Below are 15,607 nucleotides of genomic sequence, written 5' to 3'. Positions count from 1 at the left end.
CTTGTTTCAAACAATACACGCTACAATCAGTCACTTGAGAGATAAGAACAGGCAATCAATAATAAATAAATCCCATCTATCCCTTTAAATTTATTTGTAAATTGTTTAAAACAGGAATTTAAAAAAAAATTCTGGGCTCTTTGTCTAGAGAGAGAGAGAGAGAGAGAGAGCAAGAGAGAGATATTTGTGTATGTGTGTGGGGGGTATGGTCCGTGGCATGTTGGGCTTCACCTCATTTTTGCATTGTTTTATAATATCCCTTAATATCCCTGTATAGTCGTCAGCACGCACTGAGATTTTGTTGGCCTAATTTTGCTTGGCAGTCAGCATTCAAGATAAGCTCATCAGGTAAACATGGAATTCAAAATATACTCACAGAAAGAGACCAAGGGAATGTTTCCATTCGTTTTACTTTTTATTTCATCTTTATTTACCCAGTGTAGATTACTCAGTGTAGTATTTCAACAATACTATGCTTCACACTCACATAGTTACACACACACATTCAAAATTAATATGCATAGAAAATGGTCAAGACATGTACAATTTTTCCTTGCAATTTAACCATATTTCCTATTGTGTTAATCTTCAGGTCGTTCATAAGTGATTTTTATTTAAAAATTAATTTTACCTTGAAGGTTTTCCACCAAACCGTCTTTCTTGCAAGGAACAAATATTCTTACACAAGGAAGTAGTTATTATTTTGAATGACCTAGTGATGTGTCCATTCAATATAGATAGGGTTAATATATCATTCCCTTTTAACACTGGCTACTGGCCAATTATGGTGGCTCTTGATGCTCCAAATCATATTTGTATTTGCCAGATTCTTCAGCAGTAGTCTACACTGTGACTATTTCATATTTCTGTCCTTGAAAACAGCTGCTGCTATGATAATAATTATGATGATGGTAAAGATGATGATGATGATGATAATAAATTTTATTTGTACTTTTCCTTAAAGACAAATCTCAAAATGGATGTTAAAGCATCAGAAGAGTACATGAAAAGCAATGCACATAAAGCAAAAAGCTACAGAATGGTATTAAAATAGTCATACCGACAAGTAATCTTTGTATTTAACCGTTTTGATAGACAGTATTTAAAATGGCAACCAATAGCAATGATTTTGCTCATCTTTCCATAAACAGCTTATTTGACAGAATGGGCTATGAGTTTAGCTTTAGATTTAATTTCTGAGTCACCGATGCCTCGTGGGAGTTGTCCACTCATCAGTAGCAGAGCGTAACACATTACCAATGTCCAAATCATAAATTGCAGAAGACAGTGAATGTAGAAAACAGTAGTTCATCATATCATGCAGTATATATTTTTTTCACAGCCTCAAAAGCAAACATAATTCACTTTCTCTAAGGTCGATAAATGGCTGCAGTTATTATGATTAATGTTAGTTAGTTAATAATTCAAGTTAGATAGTTTTTTTCCCCTCTCTCTGTAAATGGTAACGGCACTTTTCTAGTCTACTGACCCCTCAAAGTGCTGTACAGTGTATGCCACACATTCACCCATTCACACACACATTCATACACTGATGGTGGAGGCTGCCATGCAAGGTGCCAACCTACTCATCGGGAGCAGTTAGGGGTTCAGTGTCTTGCTTAAGGACACTTCGACGCGCTTTCCGCAGCAGCTGGGGATCGAACCAGCAACCTTCCGATAATTAGACGACCTGTTCAACCTCCTGAACCATGCCGCCCCCGGTGATCCATTACTTATCAGTTCAGTGGAATCAGTTTGATCAAATGCAATGGCATTATTGTTATGGCTTGCTTGTTTCTGGACCCAAATACTGACACAGACAAAGGGTAGTAGGATAAAGTGGGTTTAATGAAGGATAAAGGGGGAATAGTTGCGGTGGTGGAGGTGAAGGGCAGGCTAAGGCAGAGGGCAGGCAGGTGAAGGAGCTGAAGTGGCAGGGGCAGACAAGGAGACATGCTGGGGAAGAGTGCACAGGGCATCCAACATAGACACAATCATCAAAAAGGCCCAGCAGAGGATGTACTTTCTCTGCCAGCTCAAGAAATTCAACCTGCCTCAGGAACTGCTGATTCAGTTCTACACTGCAATAATCCAGTCTGTCTTCTGCACATCCATCACTGTCTGGTTTGGTTCAGCAACCAAACAGGACATGGACAGACTACAATGGGCAGTTAAGTCTGCAGGGAAAATAATTGGTGCCAACCTGCCCTCCATTCAGGACTTATACATCTCCAGACTCAGGAAACAGGCAGGCAACATCACTGAGGACCCATCACACCCTGGTCACAACCTGTTCCAACTCCTCCCCTCTGGCAGACGCTATAGAGCACTGTACCCCAAAACAACCAGATATGAAAACAGTTTCTTTCCGCAGGCTGTCATTCAAATTAATGCTTAACACTGTCAAATAAATCCAACCATATTGTATATACGTACTGTACATTGTATGTATAGTAATGGTACGTTCTGTTATGTCCATCTACCTCGGACATGTATGTACGTAAGTAACCTGCTAACATCTGTTTCAGCATCTCTGATATATTCTCTGCACCATTGCACTTTATCACCTCTTATTTCACCTGTATAAGTCAATCCTTGGTTATATATCTGAAGATTGTTGTGTTGTCATGTTGTTATTCTATGTTAAGTAGACTGAGAGAGCCACGAAACCGGAGTCAAATTCCATGTATGTGCAAACCTACATGGCCAATAAACATGATCCGATCTGTCTGCATCTTACAATGCTGTGATTGCAGCTATTCCCAATAATAATTCAGCAGGACAACTTGTTTGTTTCAACTCCTGGTGTTTTAGCACTGTTCTTCTGCACATCGGCTTGTTATCCACAGTAGTGTTTCTTCCTCTTCAAACTCGCCACTACTTGTCTTATTTATCTGCTGTTGGTTGCTATGGTGAAAATGTAAAAAGCTATGACATCATTTATCCAGGGAAAGACCCTCCCAACAGTAGGCTAACCGTTAAAATGAGAAAACTAAAATTCATTTGAATATTCATTCATGATTCAGATATTCATGGCTAGGCTACTGTCACTATCATCTTAAGTATCCCAGTAAGCCCGGGTAGCGTGGTGGTCTATTCTGTTGCCTACCAACACGGGGATCGCCAGTTCGAATCCTCGTGTTACCTCCGGCTTGGTCGGGCGTCCCTAAAGACACAATTGGCCATGTTTGTGGGTGGGAAGCCGAATGTGGGTGTGTGTCCTGGTCGCTGCACTAGCGCCTCCTCTGGTTGGTCAGGGCGCCTGTTCAAGGGGGGAGGGACTGGGGGTAATAGCGTGATCCTCCCACACGCTACTTCTCCCTGGTGAAACTCCTCACTGTCAGGTGAAAAGAAGCGGCTGGCGACTCCACATGTATCGGAGGAGGCATGTGGTAGTCTGCAGCCCTCCCTGGATCGGCAGAGGGGGTGGAGCAGTGGCCGGGACGGCTCAGAAGAGTGGGGTAATTGGCCAGATACAATTGGGGGGAAAATCTCCCCCCCTCCCAAAAAAGTATCCCAGTTATAGAAAGTATAAAAACAGAAATTTGTTTGCATGTGAGTCTTCAGGATTGTTTTTATTTATTTATTTATTTATTTATTTATTTTGTCTGAAGCCATCTCTTTATCTACAATGTATTGTTCCAATGTTTGTCTATACCACATGTTTACATCTCTGCTTGTTATTGATTTGCCTGAGGCTAAAAAATATAATCGTTATGTTTTATGCTGAACATTTTCAGCAAGTGTTATCTGTACAACAAATTGACAAAGCAGCAACATGTAGACAGTGGGTGCAATAACATTTGCTATTACTGTTAAATGACAATGTGCCTGACCATTGCCATATAGATCAGGGTGTTAATTTCAATGATTGGATATTGTGCCCAGGTATAAATGCACAACACATACTTATTGGTGTTCAATTGATTGCTGCCAGACAGGAGAAGATCTACAACACTTCAGTTGAACACTAAATTGTTATTGCAAGTGGAGTCAATATACTAAACTTAGCGGTGTTATGCTGCAGAAGATATGACAATTGCCAATCGATTTCAAGTTGCTGCTAGCTAGCACGAGTGTTGAAAGCAATGACACGACACAGTGTAGACATTGGTTTCACATTTGAAGAGACAGCGAAAGGTTTTGAAGCCTATAAAGTGAGACTAGAGCAGTGTCTCCTTGCAGATAATATACCTGCAGCAAAGCAATGACAGCAAGAACTGTCTGAAATTTTGCAGTTTTTTTTTTCATCCTAAAATTTAGTTCCTCCATGGTGTTAAAGAAATATTTCCTCTATGTCATTTTACATATTGTTTACATATTGTGTGTGTGTGTGTGTGTGTGTGTGTGTGTGTGTGTGTGTGTGTGTGTGTGTGTGTGTGTGTGTTCACGCGAGTGTATTCATGCATGTGCATTTTTGGGATTTTTTTTATGAGGGAGTTGTTTGTGAGTTTGCTTCAGTACTGCTATTATGTAATTAGTTTTATTTATAGCTTGTCTTTTTGTTACGTAGGATAATCTCACTAGTCTCCATCTGTATAAACCAGTGGAGCAGACAGCATGATTCACTAAAAGAGCAAAGGGGCTGGTGGAAAATCCTCCCAACCAGGTGTAACGAATATCAAATACTTTGAACAGATGTGTAGAGAGTGTAGACACTTGCTGACATGACCACTGTATGCCAGTACACTGCCCTGTCAGACTTACAGTCTTTACAGCCTGGCTCAGTTACAGACTGACATGATGTGTAACAGAGTGGAAAGATACGTTTTACCTTACATATTCGGTGAAAAGATGCAGACTGTACCTAAAGTGAATGTGGGGAGTTTGATTCAATGAAACTTCCAAATTGGAATTTTTAATTGATAATGTTTTAATCAAATATACACAAAAATGTATTTTGCTTTTACTGCATAATTTATGTGGGTGATGTGGAAATTATAAGTGCATACATATACCTAGAGTATGTATGTATGTATGTATGTATCCATGTCATACCCTAGTGTTTAACATCATCCAAGTCACAAATAAATCCCTTCATGGACATACAAATAGAGCCATATCAAGTGGATTTTGAAATATTTTGTCAGTTAAAAACAGTTGTGTCTGAAACTGATCCCAATTTTCTATATAGTGCACTTTAATTTACCTTCCTCGAATTTGTTTGTGGTCAATTCTGTTGCCTGACAACATGGGGATCACTGGTTTGAATCCCTGTGTTACCTCCGGCTTGGCCGGGCGTCCCTACAGACACAATTGGTTGTGTCTGCAGGTGGGAAGCCGGATGTGAATGTGTCCTGGTTGCTGCACTAGCGCCTCCTCTGGTCGGGCGGGGCACCTGTTCCGGGGAGAGGGGGAACTGGGAGGAATAGCATAATCCTCCCACGTGCTATGTCCCCCTGGTGAAATTCCTCACTGTCAGGTGAAAAGAAGTGGCTGGCGACTCCACATGTATCGGAGGAGGCATGTGGTAGTCTGCAGCCCTCCCCAGATCGGCAGAGGGGGTGGAGCAGCGACTGGGACAGCTCGGAAGAGTGGGGCAATTGGCCTGATACAGTTGGGGAGAAAAGGGGAGGGAAACCCCCCCCCAAAAAAATAAAATAAAATAATTCGCTCCAAAGTGTCCTTAAAATTCCTCCAATGCAACTGAAAATGTAGTGTCCAGTGCCTGTACACTATTTTAGCCAGAAATACTGCAGTGCGCTGTTTCGCCTCTTCTTCATTCTTCATTTGCACTTTTTGCCAAATACCACATGACAGGACTAGAAGAAGCCACAAAATTAGGATTCAGTAGTTTCCAAAATCTACCCATATTACTCCCTATAGACATAGGCGGCACTATTAAGAGGCTATAGGAAACTTAGCTTATCAAAAATGATCACTGAAAAAGGGAAAGATGCAGGATGGATGTCCAGAAACAGGGACAGAGATGGCGATCCAGAAGCTTTGAAATTATTATTTCAAAATTCATAAATATTGTTTTTTGTAACATTCTTGTTATGAATTTTATTATCTCCACTAGGCAGTAGCCTGGAGGGGATAATGTTTTTGGTCGTGTGTGTGTGTGTGTGTGTGTGTGTGTGTGTGTGTGTGTGTGTGTGTGTGTGTGTGTGTGTGTGTGTGTGTGTGTGTTATTTGTCTACGGCAAATCTTGCAAACTACTGAACCTATCAACCTAATATTTGTGCACAGTTATGACTGTATGATGAAGAACCTCTCACGCTTGCAGTGATTCAAAACCTTTGAAAAACACTTGTTCTCGGTATCGATGCTCCCTCTCTTCATTCACTCTAACTCACTTGACCAACGCTGCTTTATGTCGCTGCCTGATCTGAGTCAACTGTGCACATACGGGACTCACATCTATGGTTGAGTGAGATTGGGCAGCGAGTGTCAAAACCAAAACATTATGTATTCGGATATGTGTCTTGAAAGTAAACTCTTCTTTCACCTCGGACAACATCTATCCAGAGCTCAGGGTTTGACACTGCAAGGGCAGAACAGGTCTTTGATCTTGCGTCCCAGTTTAGCCAATAGCACATATCCAGATCCGTTGTGGTGTCAGTCTCAAGCAGGTTTGGGCTGGACCAGGGAATAGCGTCTGCATAGTCATTGGCGTGAGGCTCGTTATTTGTGAAAGCTGCTCCGCAATGCACTTCATTTCCCTGGTTCTGATTGTCAGCCGGTTCCGGGACATCAGCTTGGGAAGCAGCAATCAGAGTGTCAATAAGTTTTTCCTCCTTTTGTATTTGGTAGATTATAGAGATTCTTTTTTCAAGCTCTGTGATTTTCTGGGTGAGCTTGGGACAGCTGGTGTGTTCAGTGGAGGGGGAAGAGAGGGGAGGCATTTTTCCCAAAGTAAAACAAAGCCTCCAGCTAGCTGTCCAACTTCTGAGAGCATAAAAACTTTCACTGAATAGGATCACTCTTTGCTGTTATTTCAGGTCTCTCCTATTGTATTGTACAGCTGTCTTCAGCTTGATTCTGTCAAGTTGTTTCCTGACATTCAATTAACATTATTCATTATTTCATTTGTCAATTGGTTGTCACCTAAGTGAATGTCACTACCTTCAGACATCTTTCCATCAGACATCTTTTGAAGCCTCAGTCTAGTTAATAAATGGTAAATGGACTGGATTTTATATCACACTTTTCTATGCTACCAACCACTCAAAGCGCTTTACAATGTATGCCTCACATTCACCCATTCACACACACATTCATACACTGATGGTGGAGGCTGCAATGCAAGGCGCCAACCTGCTCATCAGGAGCAGTTTGGGGTTCAGTGTCTTGCTCAGGACACTTCGACATGCTCTCTGCAGGAGCCGGGGATTAAACCAGCGACCTTCCAATTACTAGACAACCCGCTCTACCTCCTGAGCCAATGCTGCCCCTTAATATATTATATATATATATATTATATAAGTATATATTCCAGTGCCTCAAATGTCGATTATCCACATTAATTCCTCACATTCCACGACCAGCAGTGAAAACAGTCTCCAAAAAGAAAAGCCAGTCTGGTTCCCAAGGGCAGCGGGACTCGTGTTTCAGCCTCAGAGCTGTGGACAGTCTCTTCTCTTCAAAGAGATGAAATCTGAAAACGGTGGTCACTTTTACAAATAATCTAGTTGTTAGAGTTGAGTGCTGCTCATGGAAAAGTAGCAAGAAGTGACAAAAAAGTAGGAAAACTTGGAGAATCAAAGAGCAAAGCAGAGTGCAAGAGCAAAAGCATCTGCACTGTAGCATGGGTGGGAGCATAAGCATTCACACTTTCTCTGATATATCTAATCTGATTTGGAAAAAACATTAAGAACGGGTTTTTTTTTTAAATTGTGGTTTGTTACAAAAAAAGAAAAGTGTTATTTGTTGAGGACAATATATATTAGTTGCTTCTCTGTTCACTAAGCTATTTTTTGGATTTTTTTTTTTTACTCTGAAATTCTTTGTTTGACCAAAGACAGTGTGTGACAGCTAAACATGAGTTTCACATGTAGTTTAAGGAAAACTGTGAGGTAATTATGGGACTCAAGCAGTATAGGACAATGCATGGCACTGGTGAACTGATAGTTATATACTTTTTTTTCCTTTTTTTTCTTTTTTTTTTGCCTGTGGTAAAAGCAACTAACACAGTTATTTTTCTTCTTCACCGGATCTTTAAGCACTTATGCTATTTGCATATTCAGAGTTTGGGTCTGTGGTCACTGGTTGTGGTGTGCTGCTGTTAATAACGGTGTCTTTCTCCTCTCTGTTCTGTTAGGTGGGATCCCATTTGTCCTGACTGGGGAGCTGTTTGAGCAGTCCTACCGCCCTGCTGCGTTTATGATTGCTGGTGTTGTAAACTGGCTATCCAATTTTGCTGTGGGCCTTCTGTTTCCTTTCATTCAAGTAAGTGAGCCAGAGTGTGCATCGATTTATGTGTGCATGTTTGTGTCACTTCTGTTCTTTTTAGTGTAACATATTCCTGAAATCCAAAATGTGCATTGTTCAGTTCACCTTGTCTGATATCTAGGCTAGAGCATGTTGCAATTTATTTGTATTGAATGAGTCTGCTGAGTGTTGTGTTTTAGGCTGGAATTATGTCCACCTTATAGAGCTTGGGAAAGCTGTATATGTGCAATTTTCTATTGCAAAGTCATTTCAAAATATAACTGTAAGATTGGCTGGCCTATAACCTCTTTGACCACTTTACACTCAAACTATTTCAACCCTGGATTCAAGCACCCAGAGTCAACTGTGTATTCAGTGAAAATATTTCAAAACTCTCCACTTGGATGGCACAAAAGCATACACATACACACACGCACACAGACACACCCACACACCCACGCACAACTTTCCTCTTAGTATATGGCCCTGAATCCCAATAACCAGCCTGCGGGCCAGGTCCAGCCCATGAGAGCCAAATATCTGTCCCGCACCGACCCATTGGCACTAACGTACCTGTCATAACATGTGAAATAAAGTGCACAACATGTGAAGTAAAGAGCATGCTGCTCTACTTTATTTTGACCTCACCCTACACCTTACACTTGACCTATGCTGCAGAGCGCGTGTAGATGTAAGATGTACTCTGTGCACTTTACATCCTTGACTAGACAGAGCCACTCACCAGCTAAGTCACATAAAATCAATTACTGTCGTAAACCAAGAACATGGCCTGCGCGAAAAAGCCAAAAGTCAACCAGGAATAATAATGATAATAATAACTGTATTTGTATACCACTTGTCTAAAACAATGTTACAAAGTGCTTTACAAAGAAATGAAACCAGACGAGGCAAAAATAAAAGTAAGACCAAATAAGTAAGCGTAAAAATGAATAAATGAAAACAAATATCAAACATTTGTAAAAGCTTTTATAAAAAGAAAAGTTTTAAGATGAGATTTAAAAGACGCTAGAGACTTGGTTAGTCTTAGCTCTACAGGAAGAGAGTTCCATAGTGTGGGGCTCTAACAGCAAAAGCCTGATCACCCTTTGTGACAAACCAAGACCTAGGAATAACCAGCAGGGCTCCATCTGTGGATCTTAATGGTCAAGAGGGCGTATACCAGGTCAATAAATCAGAAATGTATGTAGGGGTAGGATTTAGGGAGCAAGGTGACAGCTTACATCAGCACCATATATAACACCAGACCAGGACTAATACCCAGACTTGTTTAACAACAGTACAGAGCCAAAGGAGCTGTGCCGTTTTCTGTTGCCAAGGAATAACTCTGTGGGCAGGCCATACACCAGGGTTCTCCAGTTAGTTTTCTGCAAGGGCCAAATCATGTCATGCATGCCAAACCAAGGGTCAAAATGTCCAGGTTTTTAGTCCCCCCATTGCGCCAGCAAAAGTTGTTTTATGCACAAATGTTGTTGTTGCTGCTGCTATCACAATAATTATTATTAGTAGTAGTAATATTAGTAGTAGTAGTAGTAGTAGTAGTAGTAGTAGTGGTGGTGGTGGTAGTAGTAATAATTTAGACCTGGGATTCTAAAAGCCTGTGTTGAGGGTCACATAAAAGAAAAATGCACTCTAAAATCAAAATAAGTCCAAAACCAGCCATTTAATTATGGACAAAAATAAATGGATGTTCAAAATGGGATGGTGCAATCGTTCTGATGTCAGGCCTGTATTATGTTGTGACAATCCTGAGGCACTGGCCAAGATATGGATTGGAGAGTCTGTTTCTTTCCTTGTTCTGGATCAAGTTCATTGAAGAAAATGATGGCTCACATATGTACCTGGAGGGGAAAATTGTAAGAGCATTGCAATAGCTCTCGTGCAATAGCTATCATACAGGGTGACAGCAGGATTTTGGTTGAAAATTCAAACTGTTATTTCTTAGGTAATATCACAGAGTGTTGGTGCCTGCACTTGCATGCGTGTGTGTGTGTGTGTGTGTGTGTGTGTGTGTGTGTGTGTGTTTGTGTTTACAAGGGGGGGAGTCATCTATTTCCTTCCTGGACTACCCTATACTACATTAGCATACGTGGTTGACCGGTTTGATCTCCTTGCTCATACTTTTTACATGGCACCTAAGGAAAAAGATATATATACTTTTTTTTTTTTTTTACTAATTTCCTCATAGGCTTTGCTGTTATGTTTGCACTGTGGATCACAAATCCTTTTCTTAACCACTTATTAATATACTATTAATGTATTGCAGTTGTTTAGATGGGTACAGAGCTTTATTGATCCCAAGGCCTTTACTTTCTCTTTCACTAATGGAACAGTTATTTTACCATAACAGTGTTTGTTGCTTGGTAAAGATTTATTTACAATCAATATGCCTGTCACCATCTCCTAAAAGCATTCAAAGACTCAACTCCTTCAGGACTGTCTCATGAAAAAATACCTCCAATAGATTGCCGTCTTTGGCCAACTGCTATGGCAAATGTTATCTACTCCTATCAAACCCACACTTTCAAACTTGTCACTCCTATCTGACTCCTATCTGGTGTCTTTCCATCCAACTTTAAGCCAGCTCAGGTCACCCTGCTGCTGAAAACAACACCACCGGATCCTACTCTGGTCCAAAACTATCAGCTGGTTGGTTGTTGCTGCTCCCGTTTTCATGCAAAACGCTTGAACAAGCAGCAATGAATAGGTTCTCCTCCTTTCTCTCCAAAAATAACCTACTCAATACAGCTCTAACTGGGTTTAAAGACCCCTTCCAGTCATGTCATATAAAATCATGTCATAGCTTCCAGTCAGACATAAAATGCTCTGTTTGATATAATAAATTGTCGGATGTGTTTGTTTTTGCAAAATAAGTTCAATTATCTTGTTAAAATCCTTAAAATCACATCTACTCCTTCTCCCTCATTAAAAAAAATCCAGAATGTATGAATATGCAAATTATCCCCACCCACAATTCAAATCTCTCTCCCCCCCATCCCCCACCCCTCCGCCAGTTGCCTGTAGCACCCCACACCTCCGCTGCTTGGCAAGTGGTAATATAGGTGTAATTCAACCATACATGTACGAACCGGAAACCGGTTCTAAAGAAGAAGAAGAGCAAATTGGACAGTGTCACGTACACGTATCAGAAACGCAATAACATGAGCCTTCAGCTTGACTACATTATTAATCAACTAATAATGTTTTGCTAGTGTTAGATAAACCTTGGTCCCACTCGCCAGCTCTGACAAGTTATCTACCTTGTAAACCCCGAGATGTGCCATTAGGAAGAAATGCTTTGAACACCATAGAGAGTCTGCCATACCTTCCATGTCCACCTAGCCTGCAGCCAGTCAGTCTCTCTCTCTCTCTCTCTCTCTCTCTCTCTCTCTCTCTCTCTCTCTCTCTCTCTCTCTCTCTCTCTCTCTCTCTCTCTCTCTCTCTCTCTCTCTCTCTCTCTCTCTCTCTCTCTCTCTCTCTCTCTCTCTCTCTCTCTCTCTCTCTCTCTCTCTCTCTCTCTCTCTCTCTCTCTCTCTCTCTCTCTCTCTCTCTCTCTCTCTCTCTCTCTCTCTCTCTCTCTCTCTCTCTCTCTCTCTCTCCCCCCTGACCTACATTCACTTCACCGGCTCAGCCACACACCTGCTTTCCATCAAGCTCATCAACAATACAATACAAGCAACTTTATTAATCCTGCTAGGGGCAATTGTTTGGACAAGCTTGTTAACACAAAACACAGTAACATGCAAACAAGCAAAATGCAAATAACAAATAATAACACCCCAGGGAGCTAAATGTGGAATAAAATCTATAAAAGTACACAGTAAGAAGCACAATAGGAGAGACTTGATAAAGACAATAAAACAATCTGATAATAAACACTATGAAGCATTTAATAATCGAGCTGCAACAGGTATGAATGATTTAGAATAACGGTTAGGTTCACAAGCAGGTAAAACATAACGATTCCCTGATGGCAACAGACAAAATTCACTTGCAGAACATGTCCAGACGAAGCCAAAACACTTGCTGCTTTCTGGAAGATTTGGTTGTGTAACCAGGTTAAAATTAATGTTTTTATTTTATTTTGTTTGAGTATGAAATATCACCAAATCCTGTCTGTGTGCTGTTATTTGTGTTTACTACATTTTATTTTATGTCATTATTTACTTTTATGTATGTTTTCCAACAACCGTCATATATGTGTACTGTCGCTTTAAGAGAGAGGTCTTGTGGGTACACGGAAGAGGGAATGCGGGAGAGGCCATTTTTGTTTTGTGGGAGGAGTCTCAAGCAGCAATCGAGCCGAGCCACACGTGTTTCTTACCGTGGGACAGTTTTGCTGGTTGAGGAGAACGTAACCTTGAGTATCCCTGTAAGAAGATACTGCAAGCTGTGGGATAAAATACTTGTTTATCCTTTCTTACATCGGAGTCCCGTGGACGGTTTCTCCTTCTAACGCACACGAGTGGAGTCCGGGCAGTGGTTGAACTTCGACCCCCACGTCCGTAAGAAACACCGCTCCCGCTGGAGGACTGGACGGTTGTCGAAGGGTTTGAAACCAAAATAAAGGGCAAGGTGGGCCAAATAGAGTCCTGTGTGTCCCCGCTCCTTCCTTGATCATGATGATGATGATGATGATGAGAGACTGAGGGCCCCCCACAACACCTGGGGCCCCACCCAACTAGAACACAACGCAGAGCTAATGATGAGAGTGACGGGCATGCAGCAGGCTGACCAGCACAGAACAGCATAGGACTGCCCCCGTTACAGTTGCAAAAAGAATTCAGATCTCTTTTGTTTCACTGCGGTGATCTTCGAACAGATTTTAACAAAACTCAAACCCCAACAGTATAAGAAACCTGGCTCTTAAACCACTCGTCGCTAGATCGTTGTTAGAGCTACTACGTTAGTCTCATGCGCTCGGTCGCTCTGCAAATCTTTCAGAATATTTTCCCAGTGTTGTTGCTTGTTAGTCTAAACACCTTTTCATTGTGTTTAGTATTGCCACTCTGTGGGTCATCTACCTGCCTGCCTGCCAGTCTGTCTGTCTGCCTGCTTGCATACCTGCCTGGCTGCCTCGCCTGCTGTATCAATCATTACTATGGGCAAATTTGTGTGTACACACTCATGGTTTTTTTTTTTTAGCCCTGAAGTTTGTCTCAGAGACCAGTTAGACCCTGGGTAACCCCTGAATTTAGACACCGATTGGCTAACACTGATGTCTTTGCAGGCCTGGGTGATTGCTCGTTGCAAGAGGTAGACAATAGATGTTAAGAGGATGGAATTACAAATAACCATCATGCTTTGCTGTTACTGTCAGACAATCTTGGGGGCTAAAAATTCCATGGGTGTGTACACATGAATTTTCCCATAGTAACAATTGATACATGAGGCCCCTGTTCCCTGAGCTCGGTGCAGTCCAGTTGCGATCGCTCCTTCGTCCGGCCTGGCTCAGCTATCTGCCTCCACCTCTATGCCATCACCTCTCTACCGCCTGCCATCCTCACTAAACTCTGTCTCCCTACTCACCTTCGTCCCTTGTCTGTGTCTTGCAACTGGGTTCACTATTCTCACCCTTAACAATCTCTGGACAAAGAGAAATACATTTACAGCTCGACCAACATGTAGGTTCGTACTTGCTATGTCCGCAGGATAAATGGATGGCACCACGTCTGGCTTCAATATAAAACCCATCTGTTTTTGTGATAGTTTCAAAATGGCGCTCTTGAAAATGGCTACCGTAAACCCACGTTTTCTCTCGACGTTTGGCTGGGACATTATTGTTTTTCCAAATAAACTCCACCCATTTCTCTTGGATTTTCAGATGCTTTGGTGGCTTTCAGATAAATGACGGCTCGCTGTTTCTCCTTTTGTAAATTTGCAGCCAAAAACAAAACATGTCCCTGCCATCATTTTGACAGTAGTGATACTTAAAGCTGGCAAAATTGCAATAAGTAGGTACACCTGGCTTCTTCTCTGGCTCGCATGGCCGAAGCGGGTGTATAATGATATGTAAAGCACTACCCCATCTATTAACATGATTGATTCCTTAGGTTTGTGACATATGAAATCCTGCCTGACTGAATGTTTTGTTTTGGGGTTTTTTTTTTAGTCTGTCCTTGGTACACTGCAGTGTCAAAGCAGATATGCTCAGCCATGGCATTGACTGCTTGTTCAATTCAATTCAGTGCTTGTTTTGCTCCCAATATATTTTGTAACATTACCCTAACACCACATGGACATGTTAACAAGGTTAAAAATTTGATTTTTATCACAGGGGGTCTTTAAGAGTTTTCACTCCATTGAAACTGCTCTTCTTGCTGTTGCCATCAAAGTCCACTCAGCCAAAGCTGCCTATCAGTTGTCATCTTCAGTGACCAATCTCCCCACACAATCTCAACCTGACAAAGTGAATCACCAGATTCAGGCGTCAACCCTGACAGACCTGAGCATTTTTGGCATGGCACTAAAGTGGATCCAATTATACCTGACAGAGAGTTCATACCAAGTATTAGAGACAGGTCGGGGGTCAGCTCCCCGATAGGTTTCAATGGGCACGGCTCAGTGCTCAGCCTGTTCATTTTCACACTCTTTACCACCTCACTTGACCCATAATACACATGAATGAAGGAGAGGGAGGATTTTTTTTATGTTGTACTCTGTGTGTGCATGCATGTATTTATGTGTATACTATAAGTGAGTGTGTATATGGCTGTATGTGTTACTGTTGACAAAATCCATACTTGTGTGGGGGGTGACTTGTGAAGTCCCAGTCCCCCCCCCCCCCCCGCGTTGAGACGAAGCTTTGAATACCTTTGAATACTTGCTGCCAAAATAGTCGAAGTCCAAAAGAAGGCATTCAGGACAGCACTACCACAAATACAATGAAAAGCAATAAATTACTTGTATTGTTAATTGATGTTGCAAAACAATGTGAAAATGGAGACTTGTGCCATAAACTGAAAGCTAGCTAGTTAACGCTAACGAGTTAGCTACTGTAATGTTGAACAACATGTCTGGTGGCTTAGTGGTTAGCGCGGTTGCCTCACAGCAAGAAGCTTCTGTGTTTGAGCCCCAGGGGTAGTCCAATCTTGGGGGTCGTTCCGGGTCGTCCTCTGTGTGGAGTTTGCATGTTCTCCCCGTGTCTGCGTGGGTTTCCTCCGGGTACTCCAATTTCCTCCCATAGTCCAAAGACATGTAGGTCAGGTGAATCGGC

At 41.7% G+C, this 15,607-nt stretch overlaps 1 protein-coding gene across 1 annotated transcript in view; it reads left to right on the top strand.

Annotated features, from left to right (window-relative positions):
* The window catches only part of slc2a9l2 (solute carrier family 2 member 9, like 2), a 204,799-nt gene that overhangs the window by 155,247 nt on the left and 33,945 nt on the right, over window positions 1–15,607 (top strand). Inside the window, exon 12 of the mRNA XM_056274147.1 lies at window positions 8,264–8,391. Within this exon, the coding sequence (XP_056130122.1) occupies window positions 8,264–8,391 (128 nt within the window). The remainder of the gene's footprint in view (window positions 1–8,263; window positions 8,392–15,607) is intronic.

The sequence above is a fragment of the Lampris incognitus genome, chromosome 2, assembly GCF_029633865.1.
Source record: "Lampris incognitus isolate fLamInc1 chromosome 2, fLamInc1.hap2, whole genome shotgun sequence".
Lineage (NCBI taxonomy): Eukaryota > Metazoa > Chordata > Actinopteri > Lampriformes > Lampridae > Lampris > Lampris incognitus.
This window is presented reverse-complemented; position numbering and strand designations above follow the sequence as displayed.